A 17,358-nucleotide genomic window follows, 5' to 3' on the forward strand; every position below is an offset into this window, starting at 1 on the left:
GGGCACTTCCAAAAGGAAGCACTGGGGTTTGTCATAGGAGGCATAAGCTCATTTATCCCTCTCTTCTCTCTTCCAATGTATCTGCACCACAGTGTACCTAGGAGAGGAGGAAATGTCCATCCTGTTTTACTGCCAAGATACCAGAAACTGTATTTTATAACACAACCTCTGTCATCTGTTAGCCACGGAGATCAGAGGAGGTACTTACTCCTAAGTCAATGCAGAAGACTTTTCATGGTCATGAACATGAAGTCACAGGCATTATATCAATAGTTGAATGCAATCTAGTCAGAGACGTTCATTTTAGGGTAGAGAGGAAAGATGGTTCAAGTGGTTAGACTGCTGATCAGTAACTGCAGGATGCATTTTGGTTCTGCAGGCAAGTCTCTAGTGATTCATCAACACTTAAAAGTTCTGTCATTTTTTAACCATATATTTTGTATTTTCAATGCCATCATCTAGGTATGGGGCTACCTGATTGTTGCAGGATTTAATATGAGTACATGTTTTTCCAGACAGGAAATAGAATGATTAAATGATAAAATGGCTTCCTGGAAATCTTGCGGTTTTCAGCCAGGAAGTCCATGGCTGTTTTCCTGTAGGATCCTATCACTTGCCTAGGTGGATTGCTAGGGCATAAATTATGATGCCCCAAACAGTATTGTTTTGTATTAAAAATGTTTCTCAGCTCATCAGTATACATTGGTATTATTCTCCTTCCTTGATTCTCCTTCCTTGATTTTCACGAAGACACGTTACAGGGGAATTAAGGCAATAGTATATAGGATCCTAAAGAAATGGGATTTTACTATTAAAAACGCTTCTCAAGTTTACATTCATTATAACTGTTCCGTAACAAGAAAGGCTGAATACTTATCTTTTCATAACTTCTGAACTCTATTGTCTGATTTTTCAGGGATGGCCTCTCCAAAGTACTCATTTCATCAGAACCTTAGCAAATATTAGCTGAGAAATTAAATCAAGGGTTGCCTGGCAATGTGGTGTGTTAACCTTGTGAGCACTCATCCTACTAAGAAGGTGACATTCCCTTTCTGAGTCTTCAATAATTAAAATGCTGTTATTTGATTAGTTTCTCAGGTGATTAAATACAGGAAACATAGCTTGCATAATGTTGGAACTACAGCAAAAAGCAAAGTCAGCTCACGCAGGCCAACAGTAACCATCGCAGCACTGCATAGCACTGCTTCTTAGGTCAACTCTGCTTGAGTAAAACAAGCAACTTGGGGGTGAAAGACTCAACACTTATTCAGCACTTCAGCTGTCCACTCCAGTTTAGGCTTCTTCCTAAGTGTTGCTTTTGCCTGGAGAAGTAAATTCACCCATGTTTGCTTCTACTCATAATATTGCAGCCATAAAGTCAGTGTTGCTCAATGATTCCACATTCCAGGTCCCGTATTTTAAGCAAGGACAGTGACCACAAAGGCAGTCCCATCTCTGGCTGCTTGTTTCACCTCCGCATTCTCCTTCCCCTTCTCTCAAATCCTCTCTTGCCAAAAGTTTGCACACCTATGCAATGAACCAGATTAGGGAACTGATCTGCATTAAGACTAACTCAAAAGAACCCTGGGCAGTTTTCAGCTTTCCTGCTCTCTACAAGGCTGTGCAAAGCCTTGGGCTGGCACAAGGAGACAGGGCAGCAGTTTCTTTGCAGCAGTGCTGCCTTATGCTATCTTCAAATATTTCTGGAAATGCCCTGATGGTACAGTGCCTTTACTGAAGCTTATGCTAGCTATGTTTTTTAAAGCCAGAATACAACTGAAGCTAAAATATATGTTTGTGATTATGAATATATACATATATATTAATCTGTATTAAACTATCACTAAACCCTCTCTTGCTGTTATAATCAGGAGTTATTTGGGACTTGCTGTCTAATCACGACTTTGATTTGGCCTTGATCTTTTTTTAGCTACTCATCTACACCATTTATATTCTGCACAGACATTGCCATGCTAAAAGACCATCCAAAGGTCAGAGGGTTGGCTATTGGCAGTTGGCTGCCCTTTCACCAGCCAAAATCTATTACTGTACACATGGAAATCCCCAGCTTATCTGTAGGAACATGTTTGTCAAATTCTAGGATGGTAAAATTTTAACAAGATCTTGGGAAGTTGATAAGAAGGACAGAATGTTAATTTCTATTTGCTTATTCAGCAGTGGGAACCTGGGCTATTGGAAAACGGGAGGAAAAGTATCTGCTGAAATCCTGAGCATAACATCTGACTGTGTTTGTCCAACAACACTGACATCTGGCCAATGAAAAAATGTGAGTGGCATGTTGCGGGAAGCCTGAGGACCCTACCTAGTTTGCAGAGAATCATGCTTATACCTGAAACAGAGAATTGTGAACCATATAGTGTTAAACATTCAGGGTTAACATAATTCTCTTAGTAACAGCAGCAGCAGTTACCTCAGCTTTTCCCAGATTGTGCTTATCTCACTTGTGACATAATGAGAAGGAGCACTCTAATCAGCTAGAGTACTTCTAATCTACTAAGTACTTCTTAGGTCATTGGTCCACAGCTCCTGGGTTAAATGCTACCCTCATCCTGGGCTTATCATCTCGCTTGCTGGTGCAGAGGATTGCGAGCTAGACAGGAAAGAAAGATTTCCTTACCATTTGTGTATTCTTACCTCAGTGTATGTGCTTTCTGTTATAGCTAATTCAGTTGGCTTGAGTCACTGGAAAGCACTTCTGGGGATTTTAGAGGAGTATTGCCTTTGCTTGGGATCAGTAGATTAAATGATTTGAAAATGTTGACATGTTAAAATACTGATGACAGTCCCCAGCTGAGTTACGGATCCAGTATGTTTGATTCTACCTGCACAAGGGGTAAGAATACAGAGGTTCCTTTAAACAAACAAGATTGGAAAGGATGATAGTATCAGAAAGAAATCAATGCTGTTTGTATTGATTTTATATTGCAGGTACAATCAAGGTATAAAATCATGCTGTGACACAGGTACAGTGCACACCAAAACACAATCCAAGAGCATCTGCTTCATGAGAGAAAGCAAAATTATTGAGGTCTTTCTGGTTTTGATGTCATAAGAGAGAAAGCATAATTGGGCAAAAATTCATGTCTTCAAGACAGTCAGTTTTGTTTTGCACAAAGAGGTCAAATCCAGGGTCAGATAAGGGCTAAAGAAACATCTCTCTTCAGTTTTCAAAGTGGTCATACGGAAATTTTTTTCCAGTGGAGTACACAGGAGCCTGGAAATACCTGGAAACACAAGACAACTGCTATTGAAAGTTTGGCTATTCTTGTTGGAGTGGGAAGAATTTATCAGTACCTATGGGATGTGGAAACTTGGAGAACATCAAACTGAGGAGTGAGGGAAATAGTAATTTTAGACTGCAATTAGAAAAGATAGGAAATAGTGGAAGAGGGTGGCAGGCTTGGCATTGGATAGCTGAAGACTTCTGCAAAAATAGCACCCAAATGAAGTCATGAAGAGTGAAATAAATAACAACTGCCTACAGACTCCTGGAAACAAGCTACTACCACACCCGATTTGCATTTCTTTCAGCCCTGCAGACACTTAGCAGTAAAAAACATAGGTAAAAGGTAGGATTCTGAGATCAGGACCACAATTTAAGTTGGTTGGCACCTGGACCACTGAAATCTGTCATCTTCATCTTCATTGTGTCATGCCTTGACTTGGATGCCCAATCTGGAATTTTCTCGGGATGGTCTAAAACACCACTAGATCTTCAGGACAAAGACAGAGGTTTTCCCAACTTTTAATACTTTGTTTCTCTACCCAAATAATTTTAAAGACCTTGTCCAAGTAACTACGAATTTTGTTTCTAATATTGTCCCTCATATTGTTCTTATTTGGGGATTAATTTTAGGGTTCTTCATAATTTGTCATCTGAATATACCTGTTGAGAAATCCATTAATTCTCCAGAACTCAGGTCAGTGGGAGTCTCCTGGCCTACCTGTCTCTGAGTTGGGCCCAGGGTTTGCAGAGCACTTCCCTTGCTGCCAGCATAGAGCGTGACCCACCAGCATGACCTGGGGAACTTCCGTGTGTCCCATTATTTCTCTGCTCTGTCAGCACCATATATCTGCCAGCCGCTAGGAAATTGGCCTGAATCCGTGCTTAGTTGTGAATCAAAAGAATTCCGAAGACACCTTTTCAGCCCTCATTTCTGCACTGCATAACCTTCCTAGCTGTAACTAAGAACCATAGCTCACACTGTAATGCATAGTCTTTCCTACATGACTCTTGAAGTGTTTAAAGAAATATTAATGAAAATACTGCGCACTTCTGCAAAGCAGGAGATACTATACTACCTTGTACAAATAAGGGAACTATGCCATAGTGTAGTAAGGGCCAGAGGCCACATAACGGATTCATGCCAAAAGTTGGGACTATCATACAGGACTTGTTCCCAGTATTGGATACTAAATCCCAAAAGTGTGATCTCATGTCTGAACAGTAGACACATCGCCTACTGCCTAGAAAACCTGTTAAGTTGAAGACCATACCATTGCTATTTACGTTCCACAGTAGAGAAAAATAAAGTAACATATACATATCTATGAATAAAATAATTATGGGCAGTTGCCAAAGTACCTTTTAAGCAGTGCAACACAGTTTACATATAAAGACTAGGCAGAGAACATTTTCTAATAAACACCTTCAAAACAGGTAATTGTGAATGTACTGGTGGTGTAATGTGTACAACAAAAGAAAAGTTAATGTTCTGGAGGATTAATAAGAAAATCACCCTAATGTGCATCTAATCAGCAGGAAGTAATGTTTGTACTATGCTATGACGATATGTAAAGCTACTGAAATACTGCATTACTTTGTCCAGTCAGATTTGCGTGTATTTGCTAAGTATTTGATCTCTGGACACTTTGTACACTACACAACGAATGGGTGAAATGAGAATGAGAGAACTAGGCTGAGGGAAAGCAAAAGGATGTTACCAGACGTCAAAGTTCCAAGGTGAAGGTGGCAACCCCACATCCCTGACTCAGCAGTAGTAGTTTTCCTTGTTGGCTATCAGCCAGATTTAATTCTGAACCCTGTATTGGGGTTAAGATTCATGAAACAGTAATTGAGTGGTAAAGAAATCTCTGCCTTTTTTGCTTTTGAAGGATAATCATCCCAACTGTTTTGTATCATCAGTATTGCTTATCTTACCAACTCTGCAGGCTAGGTGTTTATTGCTTAGCAAAGAATAGATTTCATCTGTGATGCATTTAGGCTTCTTCATTTCTATTATTTTAATTTTTTTAACATAGTACAGTGAAGTGAATGTCTAAATGTTTGTTGTGCATCTTTATGGTCCAGGTTCTGAGTTCTATTGACAAAAATAATGGGCATCAGTAAGCTCTGTGTGAGATTCACGACAGACTCTCTGCTAATCATTCTCTTGCACGAAAATGTCCCAAAACATATACTACAGCATCACATCAGTTATTCTGATCCACTAACAGATGTCCTTGTTGTCAGCCAGCTGGCAAAGAGACAGCAGAAGACATTAAACCAGTGCTTGAAGTAGGACAATATGTGGCAGCACGCTATATCACCACTCTCTTACTTTGAACATCAGCATGTTTAGGAGGGAGTCGTCTATGTTCCCAACACTTTCAGAAACTCTGAGAGAGCAATTGTCCTGTTTGATCACTTACAGAGGCTTTGGAGAGGTTGGCCCAGAAGACACCACCTTTGCAGAAAGGAGTGGTGGAAGGCAGAGTGTACAGGACTCCAAACCCTATGGCTATGTTTTGAACTTAATTTGCTTTATTAATAAAAGAAGACATTTGACAATTAGACTTGCTTTGTGCATGACCTCAGAAAAATACTGTGGAGTAGGGTTCAGAAAGATATCTTTGGGAAACACAGGAAACCCAAAGCAGTCATTCAGCAGTGTGTGATTCCAATTACAATGCTTTTGAAAACACAAGTGTAACTCCCTTTGCTCTCATCAGCAGTTTGATGCCAGCTTTTCAAGCCTTCAGACGCCTTGAAATTTGAACTCTCACACCTAGTGGGGTACTTCATTGTGCCTCCATGCCTCCAATCCTCTATGATACAGTCTAACGACCAATTTGTCTTCAATCTTGAATTTCTGTTACCACTGGCACGTACAGGAGAACTACAAAAGAAAATACTCTCTTCTGATGAGACTTATAAATGGTTATGAATTTGAGAGGTAATAATTGATTTTACATAGTAGAATCACAGTCCAAGCTGAAACAGTGAAAAACAGAGTGTATGTTTTTAAGCACACCATGTGCAGTATTTTTACTGTAAAAAAAAAAAAGAAATTTGTATGATTTTACCCACTGATGATGTAGCTTAAGTTACTAGCATGGTGTAGCTTATCCTGTTAATCTATGGCCAGACTTAGTACTTACAATAAACTATCCCAGGTCTGTCAACAAGGTGAAAATAAGGGAACTCTTAGAACAAGTGGGATGACAGGTTTTTTCCTGTCATCTGATATGTGGTTCCAAAAGTTTCCAAGTGCTCCAGGAGCCCTCCTGCAGACTTCTCAGCAGTTCCAAAGTAAAGGTTGTTTTCAGTTATGCATCTATCTCTAGCTGCCTGTGTTAAAGGATACTAGATATGTGCTTTCAATGTTTCCTCCTGAAATCTTGGAGAAAAGAATGAATCCTCTGCATAACATCTTACAGTCGCATAGGAACCTACTGCTTCAACTTTTTGTGTCTATTTCTTGGGTATAGGAGGCTTAAGTGAAGTTATGGTGAAATCTGTGACTGGTAGTGTGAGGAAAAATAGCAAAAACCTGGTAATATTTGGATATTCAGAACTTTAAAAAAGGGGGGGGGGTGTTTCATCAGGAAGTGAAATTAGACAATATTTCTTAATTTTCACTAGTTTGTAATCATTATGGCAAATTATGGCTTGTAAAAAAGAGAGAACAAATATTTGAAATAGCCTTCTTTTTAATTTTTGCATTTTTTAAATTCAAAAGCAGTTTATCATGTCTATATGTCATGTATTTGGTAACTTTTGAAAGCAATGCTTTAAAATTGAAATCTCATTAACCTGTAAGCTTTGGTAATACAACCTACCAGTTCTAATAAACAGCACTGTATTACTGGATTTAACATTTCAAGAATCATGGGCTTTATTAATACCTAGTTTTATTCATTTTACACCACCGTCATTTTATTTATGGCTATAAAACTGTAGGAACTAAGTGAATGGAATGGGAATAATTTTCATTTTAGGTATTTCAATAGTAATTTTCTAATTTTGCACCATCTTTGAAGACTTGTAATACTTGAGTGGCAGACAAACTGATGGTCTAAACTGTAACCTGGAATGTACAATTTTCCCCCCAAAAATGTATGTGCTACCCCACATATCTTACAGCTTTTCTTATGATGCCATTGAAGGCTACATGAGATTGCAATCCTGTGTTTCATAATGTTTCATCTGACATGGACAGTTACCAGACATTAAGATCTAACTGCTCATCTAAAGTAAAGTCATTCAAGGTATGATGGAGATTTACACATAGATAGAAATGTTGTATTTTGCAAGATTAGAATCTTAAACATTTTTATCAAGAGCCTGTAATTCAGATAATTTAAAGATCAGTATTCCCTGCTACCTCCCTATGAAGGTGGCATTCCTGTCACTTTCACATGAGAATCAGGATTTAGAGAGCTCAAGCAGGAGCTACTGCAGCCTGCGTATAGTTCGTGGTGTTAAAACAATGAGCTGGTATTGCCAACAGAGCTTAAAAAAAAAAAAATAAAGATTCAGTACAGGTTTGGAGATTTCCTTTTTTTTTTGTTGGATTATTGTGGCTAACCACATGAAGAAAATCATAAAATCGAAACCAGGATGTCATTAGGGACTTGCATGAACATGTTATGGAGAATCAAGGTTGTTTTTTGACAAAAAATGCTGTAGCAAAGGCAATTTCTTAAAGTGATTAAGCAATTTTGTATTAATATGCCATACTGCTGAACAGTCAGTATTAATATAGTCAATAGGTTTCAAATGGTACAACATTACGCTGTCCTGATCCAGTTCTTGTATTGTCTTCAAAGGCTCTTTGACATGAGTTGGATGAATTTCTTGAATATGTCCTCTAAGGGGCAGCATGGAAGAGCAGGTCTCTCTGTACACGGCTGCTTCTATTCATGATATGGAGTAGGTTTAAGTGACTAACAAATTCATGGTTTATTCTCTGTTGTCTGGAAGTAGGGTTTTTCAAAGGTAACCAATAAGTTTGGGAGTCATTACTGCCAATCTGTGAAAAATCCTGTAGCATACATGTTTCAGTTTAAGTGATAAACCCATTGGAATTCTCCCCTGTGGAATACTCAAAATCATACAAAAAAGTTGGGTATTTTGTTAACTTTTTTTTTTTTTTTTGGTGAGAAACTGACAGCAGAGCCTACTTGCATTTCTGTCTTGTGAGAAATATCAATATTATGTCGTTTCTAGAAGCAATATGTCATCTTGACTAATGCTAATTAGGTAATGTCAAGTCTTTCCTGTCAGTATCGCACTCAAACAGTATTGTGTGGGTGACTTGATATGGGAATATTCTGGAGTACTAATATCACTGGCTTAGTCCTGTACATTAGATCACAAGAATATCTGCTTCTTCCTTATTAAAGTCCTGTGATAAGAGGAACGGTGTAACATTAATAATGAAAAAATGGTAGTGCTTGGTCCTTCACTTGCAGTCAGCCTCAGGGGCATGGGTAATCATTTAGGAAGAACAAAGTTCAAGTGCTCTTTTCCCCCTCTGAAAAAAAGTAGTTTCCTGTTCTTACCCTACTTTGTCTTGTCAGTGTCCCAATAGAAAATTAGTAGAGTCTTGTTTTCTGGGCAGGAGCTGTCCCTGGGTAAGATGGCCTTCGAAATTGTCTTGTATAATTTATCTGACAGAGCAAAGTCTTTTTTTTTTTTTTTTCCCCCCTAGTGTGCCTTTATGAAAAGATAATATCTTTGGGTTTATAAAAATACCATGTCTTTCATCGGAACAAGAAATTTTGGCTGAATTTGGGTTCATGGGGAAAGTGGCATGAGCATCCATCATTAAAGACCATATCAGAGATGCACAAGGATTCCAAACAACTGTAAATAGGGAGGCAGGTCATAATTCTGACAGTGTTTGACTTTTTGTAACCATAATGATTTATTGTTTAATGTAGTTCATTCTACAGAGCATGATAAATTCATGTACACACATCCTGTCATTCTGTGATAATCATGTGCCTGATACATCTACTGCACTGCTGAACTGTCTGCTCTGCTCTTGCTCATTATAGTATCGTATGTTTTCTCTTCAGGGAGGGAAGATAAATATCTAGAGGAGGTGTGAGGACTTCCTGGAATATTATAAGCTGCATTTACTAATGGTTTGGTTTTTTTGGTTTTTTTTTTTTTTTTTTTTGCTAATAAGTATTCTAGCATTTATTGTTTCTGAACTTCTACTCTATGTTTGCAGCTGGCACTGTTAACTAAGGAAGTTTTGGTGCTGAATCAGCAGTGATGTTTCAAAGATGGGCAGAATACCAGCTGCTGCTGGGGATTTTGCCTCATTCTTCTGGATGCTGATTTCTTCCTTAGAGCAGCAAAGCTTCATGAAAGAGTGTGTTGACTTAAAAGTCTTCTGCGTGTATCCATGAGAGCATGATGACCTCAGCCATCATCAAGTGAGGCTGTAATGTCTGGTAGTATCCTCCTCAGGTAAGTTCTTAAGGTAAGCTAAGCATTCCCTTTAGGAACAGCAAGTCCAGTTGAAATGGAGTCATTACTCCGCTTTTACACAGATATGAGAGAATTATCTTTCTATCCTAGGACAGTTGGATGCAGTTTAGTGGCACAACTGCTAAGCAAAATTGATGCATTTGTGTTTAACTGCTTGTGAGAAAGTGCTGGCATTTCCAGTTAGCCAGTCCTAGTCAATGCTAGCTTTGAACATTCAGCTGCTGGTCTCCCAGTGAATTGCTGCACACTGTCTATCCATATCCTCCTTCATCATTCCCTGTTGAGATAACCCACCATCATTCTTCCTGTAATTAATTTCTAAAGGTTATTTCCATCTCTATGCTGATGTGAGTGAAGAGTATAAGTTTGCACCTGTTGATTTCTGACAATAGTGAGGCTTTTCAAGTAATATTTCTAACTTCAGCTTTTCCATGCAAAAGATATGCAAGGATATTTGGCAGCATCATATCTCAAAGGCTTCAGTTTTATTCCTGTCAGTGGAATTAGCTTCCCATTTCTGTCTAGAATTTGCTGTGGAAGCGATAGAGTTTTTCACCAGTCAGGTTTTCAAATTATTCAAGATGCAGTTATTTCCAGATGGTCTTAAGGCAGGTGTAAAAATTGTTGATTCAACTCCTGTAATTCCACATTACCTTGACTAAGCCATTTTTTAAATTTCTCTGCAGCAATCTCCTTCATTAGATCTGTTGATCCTATATAAGTGAATTGAGCTGTTCCATATCAATTTGCCATTAATTATAAAGTTTCTCGTGCTGTTTTTTAAGTCAGTGCTCAATGTATGTTTCATGCTGGTTTTAATGACTTAATTTCATCTGATAGGGTTCAGCCATTTATGAGTGCAGAGCTTGGGGGAAAGAGCCTTATTTTACCTGTGTTAAAATACTACCTAGGCAAGGGGACTGGAGGTAGTATCTAAGAACTGTAATGAAGTGCTCTGTTGGCTGTTCCAGTTGTCAGGACTTGGGATGTTAGGTTGTGAGTGAAGTGCAACAAGACTAAACAATGTATACTTGATCTATAGCTTTCCTTTGTCTGAAAGACGAGAAAGAAGTATTCTTCTATGGTTCTGGAGTTCTGGCTGGGAATATTGTGAGTTGATTACATAATATTGGATGTTCTGATCTCACCTAGGATAACTGCTGCTGTAGAAAAAACACTTCTCTACCTAGTTCCATGCAAACTTGAAATGGTTATCCTTATGGACTGCAAGAAGAGACCAGGTCAACAAAAAAATTCTATTTTTATGGCTGCTGTGAGGGCACTTATTCAATCACCATAGCAGACAAATGGAATGTACCATCTAGCTTTTAATATTTGGCAAATTCTGAGCCATGCAATCCAAGTGGTATTGGAAAATCCATAGGTAATGTGGAGTTAAGGACATGACTCACCAGTGTTTATACTTTCAAAATCAATTCTCTGTAGTATGGAGCAGCTTCACCCTGATCAGCCCCAATGTGAGTAAAGGGGACCAAATGCCTTCCACAGTGGGATTTTTAATAAATTTTGCTGCAGAAGTAAGTTAATCAGGAATTTTCAAAAATGAGATTCTGTTTGGACTCAGAGGAATCTATAAAATGAAGATTTTGCTCTGTGTGTGGTTTTAGGCAAAGCTCTTTTTTTTTTTTTTTTTTTTTTAATTTCTCCTTGGAACATCTTCTATATGCTAGAATATTTAAAGTGTATTTTTAAATAGTGACTGGCAATCTGTGAAACACCATTTTAGCATGAATGAGGTCATATGCTACTAAATTACTACTTATACCAGGAAACTGAGATGAATTGAAAGTAGCACAGCTAAAAAAAGGGAAGACAACAGGTGTTTTATTAGATAGCAGATAGTGGCTTTTTTATATCTGTAGAATAACTGATACTTCATCGTAAAAATTGTTAGAAATTTGCATGTTTCTACTACTGAATATCAGTAAGTCCCAGTGTTCCTAATTTAGAATGTTTCTTTAAGGTGGTTTTGATTAATAAACCATGATATCCTCTAGCATATCACCAGTTTCATAACTGAAAGAATTTTGCTTGGGTACCAAGCATCTGATGACTAAGAGTATGCTGGAAACAAAATAGGGCAGGCTGTTACACAAAAAAAACCTGGAGTTATCAGCATTCTGCAATTTTCACAGAGATAACTGTGAGGTGTATGTGCAGCTGTTATAAAGAAGTATTTTTTGTATTACAATAAATGGGAGCGTAATTTTCTTAGATGCCCAGATTTTAGTCACCTACTTAGTGAATAAGAGAAGTGGGATTTATCTCTACCCAAAATTCACAACGCCTTTGTCTATTAATTTGAGCAAGTCACAGAAGTGAAGCACCCTGAACTTCGATTTCCCTATCTTTTAAAATTGAGATCTTCCCTAGTTTATTGTTGTAAAGTAATTTATATAACCTTTTAAAATGTGCTATTTAAATCCATATTGTTGGGGGTTTTAGCACCATAGCCTCAATAATAAATAGATGACTAAAAGGTTGCAGTCAAATCATTCATCCAGATGCTTCAAATTTAATGTTCTATATACAGAATGCTATTAATATTCTCACATTTTGAAAATACGCTACCTTCCATAAAGTAGTAGTTTCAGGTGACTAATCATTGCATCAAGCATGGAACCAATATTTAAATGCAAATCAGAGGCCTTGTGGTTTGTGCTGTTTTGGTATCTTAGCACATGATTCATAACTTTTGGGAGCTGTGCACCCCTTAGAAGAGGAGTGTGCATATTAAGTGAAATACAGGTGATTCCACCTTCTTTTGTAAAGTGTGTATAATAAAACAGATTTAACTAGAAACACTGACATCTAAAAAACATGTATACAATGGATACAAAACATAAAATGATTATGAACTCAATTTGTAAATGCACATAGTAATTAAACTGAGTACAACTGAAGTATCAGTTTGGAAATGTGGAGTGTCAGAGTCATCTGGAAAAACTACCCCTGGGCTATTCAGCCATCATTTCTGTCCAAGACCCTTGGCTAGTGAAGATTTTGCATGTCAAAATTTTATGTAGAGAGCCTTTCCCAGGCTTTACTGCAACGGCGTGTACTGAAGGCACTCATGCCATCTAAACACCATCTGTCCATATATAGCAGAAGAGACTCTTCCGATTTGGGGGAAACCCTAGCTCCATGGAAACTGAAGCAGAATATGTTTAGTGACTTCACTGGAGCCAGGATTTTCTTTATCTTCAAACAATTACTTTCACAGTAACTAGACCTGGAGCCGGAGATCAGTATCAACTGCTGATAGTATTGAGCTGTAGAATGTTATTTGCAATAATGGTTGTGATCAGAGACAAATCTCTCTCCCTCCCCTTCCAAAAGAGACATTGAGGGGAGCAACCCTCAGTCTTTTCAAAGACACATCAAGAGAAGAGAGAATGGTCAGTGTAGTCAGAGGCGCAGTCCTGCTTTTCACTAACTCTTTGGGCTGGAGCCCATAGTCTGCTCTGAAATCACACTGCAGTTAAAGAGGCAGCCTCACCAGATACCTAACTAATGGTGTAGCTGTCTGATACCCTCCTGGGTCATTGCTGGGGGAAAGGCAGTGTGGGTAGAATATCTTTGCAGTTTAGTCATTTCGAAGTACGAAAAAGGTCTTTTGAGGCCACAAGGGCAACTGCTGGCTTCCTGAGATTTGCACTGATTATATCAATCCTGGGCTAGGGCCAGAAGGTGAGAGGGTGAGGAAGGATGAAAATTTGACTTCAGACCTTCACGTCTCTATTTGTCCTGCAGCCTCTCCATATCTCAGCTGAGCCAAGAGAATCTAACAATGTGCCTGTACAGGAGATCTGCATTAGAGAAACCCTTTCTATTCGCAATTTAAAAATACAAAATATACCTTCAAAATGCATTTTGAAACATAAAAGGAGAACCCCCTTTTCAAGCACAGAACTATAAAGATATCCTGTGTAATCATTCTGTAAGTTTTCTCCATTTTTTCTATTGTTTTAATGACTGTGATGTAGGCAGCACATGTGTGACACAGCTACAGAAAATAAGTTTAAGCTGAAGAAATTCTTACCTCTTGTGATACTTAGATTTATCTATGAATTGCTTGCCTGTCGTTTCAAAACTGACATACGCTATCTGAAATCACACTAGGAAATACTCTGAGTTCAGTCAAACCTCTGATTTAGTCAGCTTCAGCTATCAATCACTGCCATCACCAGCTCATCTATAAATACATCTGCTTTCACAGTGTACACATTCTGAAATTTGCCCATTGCCTCCTCAGAAGTGCAGGGCTATCATCTGCTATTAGACAAGCCTGGCTTGACCAAAGCCAACATGAACCTAGCCTAACACACCAAGCCCATCCCTCGTTGTTAGCTTTGATAGTCGCTGCTATCATTTGATAGTTCACTTGTAGCCAGTCCAAGTTGGCAGTGTCAGCCCAAGCTGATTGGAGCCGCAGACATTTTTGCTGACTGGAGTCATGCTATCTTTGCCAGTTTGCTGGAATAGACACAGACACTGATTGGGTCATGCTGAAAACATTCCTGTCCTATGAAGCAAGTCTGTTTGTATTTTAGGTTTGCCAGGACTAATGAATTAAAAATCTTGGGCTCGCCACAGTTTGCCGCTTAATAATGCCTGTGACAGAAGGATTTTTTCCTCCCTGAAGCATGACAGCATCATAATCCCTCGTCACTGGCAAGGAGAGAAAGGCAAAGCGAAATTGTGGAGAAAAGCGGAAAAGGGTGATCTTTTGGGACAGCAAAGCCTATGGGAAGTGCAGGTAGCAGCATGTTGCCCTGACAGCTGTCTCAGCTTCTCAGACCTTGTCAGTTTGTTGCTATGCAGCAGGTGCAGCCTTTTCTTTTATTGAAGCTTTACTCCATAAAGGCAACGACAAGCCAAGGCAGTGGCTGGCCCTGGATTATACAAGTGCAGACACTCCGCTAAGTGAGGTAAGGCAACAGGTGTGAAAACTGAACTAAATTGATAGAGCTGTAACAGCACTTAATCTGAGTTCTGCTGCAGATTTTTTATGGAGAAACAGCAGGCAGTTCTATAGGCAATTGTCATCAAGAAGGGAGCTGCTCATTAAATCGCATTGAATTCCAGATTGCCCACTCACCCTCATCTCTGTCTACAGAGATACTGTTCATGCATGGAGAAAGCAGGTGGGGAATTGGGGGCAGTCGGTCCGCGTGTTTCCTGTATCACCTCGTTTGCACACAGGCTGCTTCCATCCCTTTCTGTTCCCTTTGATTGCTTCTTGTGATGAAGAGCTTGAGGATTCACACAAAAAGGACTGAAGGAATAAATGCAATATAAAAAAAGATGGATAGCAGGGTGATTGCTACATATAAAGATGAGATTTCTTTTTGTGGATTGGAATAAAATGAAAACACTCTTTTGTGTTATGAGAGAATTCACCACTGCTTATTGAAGGGGTATTGATTTTTGCCCTCACGTAGCAGGTGGTTAAAAGAAGTAATTTAAAGACATCGCAGAGCACCGAGTATGTGACTGGGATAAGACAACAGATTTATTCCTAGCAATATCATTATGGCAACTTTAAAACCTCCAGCAGAATGCATCATTTTAATTTCTTAGGCTATGATATGAAACGTTAACTATACTCTTACATGGAACACCATTTGAGATAGTAAGCAGATGTCAGGGGAATGGGGGAATGTGTACCACCAACACAGAATGATGATGAACAGCCTTGTTTCAAGGATGTGCTTATCATTTAAAATATCTTTTTTTTTTTTTTTTTTTGCTTTACTTTGTATTGGGAGGTATGGAAGAGAAATATGTTAAAGAATTTTGGATTAGTAGTTCCATTGTTTTTTAAAAACAAAGCGATGTCTTAGATGTTTCTTAGAAAGTGAGGGTCTGGGGCAAAAAAAGAGATCAATACTGCTCAGAAGGTAAAAGTTATTTAGTTTAATGCCACGCACTTCAAAATGGAACATTTCAGTTGACTCCAGGGATCTTTTCCTGAGTCCAAAACCATACACTGTGGCAATTTATTTGACTTTTCTTTGTCTCTGCCCAATAAATATCAGTTCAATTTTTGTGTGTCTTGATTATTAGTAATGGGGAATAAAGAACGATCCCTGATACCCTTCATGTATTAGCAGAAAGAGACACTTTCAGCTCCAAGTAAGAGTTATTCAAAGTAATGATTTTAGAATATTTGTTGTTATTTTAAGAAAAGATTATGCACTTCAAATAACAATTTATTGTGTAGCATTGTTACAGAGTAACTGTATCACTCTGCTAGCTAAATATTAAGACAGAAAAAGCAAATAGAAATGCTGAAATTAATGGGCCAAATGCAAATTTCATATTCTTCCACTGATTGCAAGGCAGTGATGCCAGGGAAGAGTTTCACTCGTGCATCACCAAGGAGGATTATAATCCTGAAATATTGTTCTGTTCTATTGACTTTCTGATACTGCCAAATAATTCAGTGTAAATTAGAATGAGTTGTTGGGATCTCCATGTAATACAATAGCTACTTTACTGAAAAACAGCAAGACTATTGGCTTAGGAAACTGGCTTTTGTTTTCACTAGCTAAATGCCATGTTGTCTACTGACATGTGGTACAACTTTTAGTAAATTCATTGTATTTTCTGGAAGAATTTGGTTTCTAATTGACTGAGGAGTTTTTATTGTAATTTAAAAGCTACTGTCATCATTGTCTGCATAGTTGGTATGGTTACAATGCACTCTGGATAGCATAGTCTTCAGTCCTAAAATAATTTCTTTATGGGCAGATCTTTTGCATTCATGAAGTCCCGCTGACTTCATGTTCTCCACACATGGAGCTAATCAGAAGATTAATATCTGTGAATTTTAGCAGCTTTGTGCTAGGTATACAAGGAGATTAAGTTTGCGTTCAGCTATTTAATAGAGCTTACCAAATCTGTTCATTCAAAGGGTTAAATATACATAGTAGAACTCTGAATACAACTTCTGAGTGTTCAGAGTTGTTTTAATTATACTATTACAGATCAGTAGTAGCTAATTATTGTGTTGCTCAGCAATTCTGTAGTGCCCTGCTTGAAATGAATTAGCAGTTTTCTTAATGGACAGGGTTTCATCTCAGTAAAACCACTTTTTGGAGTTGGTGGTCTCAGAAGAAAGACCGAGGACTGAGTAAGGTCCTGATCCCGGAGTCAAACCTATGCAGACAGACCCCTACACCTGCACAGAGTTCCACTGAAGAATCACCACCAAGGTTTGGAGACCCAGTAACTTTCTGACCATTAAGTGCGTGGCTAGCAGGCACAGTTTGACTGGGGGAGTATGGGTGGAAGGTAGGAGGATGGGTGCCTCCTCATTGACACCATGTGGAGTGGTGTGCACGTTTCCAATCACATGGCAGGATGGGGGTCATGTTACTCTCAACTCCCCACCCCTTCTTCCTTCTTCACCTTCAGAACCAGGCAGCATTGCCACGAGTCAAGGCTTGCTGAAGGGGCAATGGCGGGGAGCAAGCAGGTGAGGAGAGGGGAAGCTTCCTTTGCCATTGTTCTTTCTAATCTGTAAATAGCAAAAGAAAGGCAGTCTCTGCACTGAATTTCACTTGAATCCTTTTTAAATGGAA

At 38.7% G+C, this 17,358-nt stretch overlaps 1 protein-coding gene across 3 annotated transcripts in view; it reads left to right on the forward strand.

The window, feature by feature from the left end:
• Positions 1–14,402: 14,402 nt before the first annotated feature.
• Positions 14,403–17,358, forward strand: part of MAP3K7CL (MAP3K7 C-terminal like) — a 31,926-nt gene continuing 28,970 nt past the window's right edge. The window contains exons 1-2 of one of the 3 annotated variants that reach the window (XM_010311990.2): positions 14,403–14,700; positions 16,845–16,989. Coding sequence is in view for 1 of the 3 variants with exons in the window: in XM_010311989.2 (XP_010310291.1) it covers positions 17,235–17,252 (18 nt within the window). In the remaining 2 variants the exon portion in view is untranslated. Of the gene's footprint in view, positions 14,701–16,844; positions 16,990–17,208; positions 17,253–17,358 lie in introns of those variants that run through there. The other 2 variants (XM_075770380.1, XM_010311989.2) reach the window with 2 other exon arrangements.

The sequence above is a fragment of the Balearica regulorum genome, chromosome 1 (assembly GCF_011004875.1).
Source record: "Balearica regulorum gibbericeps isolate bBalReg1 chromosome 1, bBalReg1.pri, whole genome shotgun sequence".
Classification (NCBI taxonomy): Eukaryota; Metazoa; Chordata; class Aves; order Gruiformes; family Gruidae; genus Balearica; species Balearica regulorum.